This window comes from Lepus europaeus, chromosome 19, assembly GCF_033115175.1.
Source record: "Lepus europaeus isolate LE1 chromosome 19, mLepTim1.pri, whole genome shotgun sequence".
Taxonomy (NCBI): Eukaryota; Metazoa; Chordata; class Mammalia; order Lagomorpha; family Leporidae; genus Lepus; species Lepus europaeus.
In genome coordinates, this window is record NC_084845.1 from 7,706,503 (window position 1) to 7,709,883 (window position 3,381).

Sequence of the window (3,381 nt, forward strand, 5' to 3'; positions counted from 1 at the left end):
ACACTGGTAAAGTGTCATGCCATTGCTGATGAAGAATACTGGAATGGAGAGGTATTTAATTGAAATTATCATAACACACTAGACCTAAATAACAAGTATGTCAGCATGAAGTAGGTAAAAGGCTCACCATGGTTGGGTTTTGTGCAGAGACTCAGACACGCTTCTGCATTTTATTGTGTATTAGAGAGAAACGTCCCTCATTCTCCATCTCACAGGGCTGTTTGTATAGCTCTTTCCATGGGCACATTCATTTTTTCTGTATCACAAACACTCCTCATAGTCTCTTTAGTTGTTATGCTTTATGTTTTATCTGTTTAGCATACAATCAATGTAAAATTGATCTTTTTATGACTTTCATTCATAAGTCTTCAAAAGCAGAGTGTTGTTAAAATTTATAACGTACTTCAAATCTAACAATCAAGTGTTCCATGTCCATGCATCCTTTTTTTCCCCTCATATAAATGTTTTATGGCTGGACTATCAGTTAACACAACAGTTAAGATACCTACATCCCATATTGAAGAGCCTGGCTTTGAGTCCTGGCTCCACTCCCAACTCAAGCTTCCTGCTAATGTGTGCCCAGGAAGGTAGCAGGTGACATCTCAAGTTCTTGTGTTCTTGCTACTCATGTGGGAGGCCTCTATTAAGTTCTTACCTCTGTCTGAGCTTTGAACTGGTCCAGCCCCAGCCATTTGAGGAGTAACCCAGTGGATGGAAGTGTTTCTCTCTTTCTCTCTCTCTCTCTCTCCCTCTCTCTCTCCCTCTCCCTCTCCCCTCTCCCTCTCCCTCTCCCTCTCCCTCTCCCTCTCCCTCTCCCTCTCCCCTCTTTCTCTCCTTCCCTCTATGCCTATCAAATGAAGAAATAAAGTCATGTGTTTAAAAAAGAATAGCCTTTATGCTTTAAACAATATTTATGGAGACTCCTCTGTTGCAGACAGTGGCATTAGATCAGCCAGTGGAAGCTCTTTGAGAAAAGATGGTTCTCATCACAGAGAGGGAAGAAGTAAATCGGGAAATGATTTTATTATTTTTCATCAGCACAAAAGGGCAGATGGTTGGGTAACATGTGGATAAAATTCCACGAAACATCTTGAATCTTGGGTTTTTCTTGGGTGTATACAATGAATAAAAGGTGAAGAGATTGTTTGAGCAATAACAGAACACAAAGCAACTTACTAACAAAAGGATGGTGTGGATGGCTTTGTTTTCAGGAGGTGTCTGGCAGGGGAAGCTGGAGCTGTGGATGTGCCGGGCTCTCCTGTGATGTCTGCAGAGGTGATTCACCATGTACAGGCTCGTCCAGACCATGAGCACCACAAAGAACACATCTCGAAGCATTATGACACTTAGAAATGACCCTAAGTGGTGGTCTCCAAGTTGCCTAGTTTGACAGTGGGGGTGAACATATTTATGGCCGATGGTGATATTGGATCTGGTGCCTACAGTTTCAATGATATAGATATAGATCAGCATGTTGATGGCCCAGAAGAAAAGGAAAGAGGGGAAAATGCATGCAGAGAGTTTTGATTTCAGCCATGCACATTTGGAACCACTGGAACTGATAGTGATGGCCTGAAAAGCACTCAGGAAAGAGGTGGTGCAGATGGAAAGACCCCGGGCAACTCTGAATATGTACAAGATGACTTTGCAACCTACATCATCCAAAAAATGTCTCACTCTCAAGGATGACGTGATATCTGGAGTCAGCGTGAATAGGATGGTTAAAATATTGACCGCTGTCAGGTACATGAAAATCACATCTATGGGCTTCTTCAGGTGCGGCTGGATCAGGAAGGTGTACACGTATGCCACCAAGAGCACCAAGTTCCCTGCGACACCGATACAAGTCTGGGAGATGAGAAGGCGGCTATCAATCGTGTCACTTGGAAACATGAGTGGCATTCTAACACCCAGGTGAGGCTGGCCTCCGCTGCACAAGAAGCAGAATGTCTTGTACAACGCTTGAAAAACAGAGCCTAGGAAAGTACAGAATGAGAGTTCAACACGAGGGGAGCATGCTGGAACGCCCAGCTCCTCTGTGGCCGCCTCAGAAACTGGATTCCAGGGATTCTTGGGAACCTCAAGCAAGGAAAAAGGGGCTGTGAAGGAGGTGGGACTCAGACGCTGCCTCCTGCATTCGTGTGTGTTACCCAGAAGCACGTGCAGCCTGTAGGAGAGAGAAATTTGCTTGTCTGAGACATTTTCCTCTTCGGAGTATCAAACCTATGCTCAGTACTCCCATCTCTGTCAAGAACACCATATTATACTTTGACCACAGAAAGTGTAACCTGTGTCTCAGAACGTTTTTAGAATCTTGACTGCAGACACAATTCTTTCAAGACAAGGGGCTTTGTTCACTCATGCACTATCGCAGCCAAAATCCATAATTAATTTTTAATGCAAAAATAGCACAGTGTTTTCCAAGTCTGGCCTTCTGGCCTCCCCCTGCCAACAGGGCTTGGAGGCATTTTTTTTTCTCACCATTCCTGCAGAGCTCCTGACACACGGTGGGTAGAGGCTGAGACTCCACAGGTCAAGTTCACAGGGCAGCACTCACAGCAAGATGATACAGAAAATTCAGAATAAAAGCATTCCAAGGTGGGTAAGCAAGGCCAAAGGTCAGGAAGCTGCAAATGCCAACGTCAGCAACCCTCTAGCGAGACCACACCACTGCCCAATAGAAAGCCACCAATGACCTCACAAGTAAGATGTTAAAGAGATCAAAACAGAGGAGCTGTAAATATGTTCTAAAAAAAATTACACTTGACTAACCACATCAGCACATTTGTAAGGTCAAGAGATACAGGTAACTTCCTGGAAACTTAACTTACCACGGAAGATACTAGAACCGTGCATGGTCATAATATGCAAGGATCCTGATGATGAAGGTTAATAGTGGGCAAAAGTCCTTCCATAAATGCGAAGAAACACCACCAGTGCAGTGCACCAGACACATCAGACAGAAAACTATCAAAGATGCTTCCTACGATGGGGGGGGGGGGATTCTATGAATCACATTTTGTTATTAGCACAACCTTGGTTAAAAAAATCATAAAGTATGATGAAAAGGATATCTATTTTCACAACTAAGTGGAAAGCAGTTTACACAAAATAATTGTAACAGTGAGTTGCACCCTACATAGAAGTAAGTATTCAAGCTGTTGACCAAGAGCAACGGCCTGTTGTGCGGGGTAGGATTCACATTATAAGCTTCATCTTGATGATGAACACACTAGGAAATGAAGGAAAAATATTCAGTCACCTCAAGTAATACATAAAGTCACTTGGTAAAATTTACCACGTATTAATGATTAAGATTTTTATGATACAGCAATAAAAGGATTACTCTACTATGATAAGTTCAACTACATGGTTAACAGT

At 43.0% G+C, this 3,381-nt stretch overlaps 1 protein-coding gene across 1 annotated transcript; it reads right to left on the reverse strand.

Annotated features, from left to right (window-relative positions):
- Positions 1-948: 948 nt before the first annotated feature.
- On the reverse strand, positions 949-1,893 carry LOC133747604 (vomeronasal type-1 receptor 4-like). Its single transcript, XM_062175930.1, has one exon. The coding sequence runs from the start codon at positions 1,891-1,893 to the stop codon at positions 949-951; it is 945 nt and encodes a 314-aa protein (XP_062031914.1).
- Positions 1,894-3,381: the final 1,488 nt, after the last annotated feature.

What these genes read in the sequence shown, in the direction of transcription:
- LOC133747604 (XM_062175930.1), bottom strand. Translation starts at nt 1,893, where the DNA reads ATGTTTCCAAGTGACACGATTGATAGCCGCCTTCTCATCTCCCAGACT.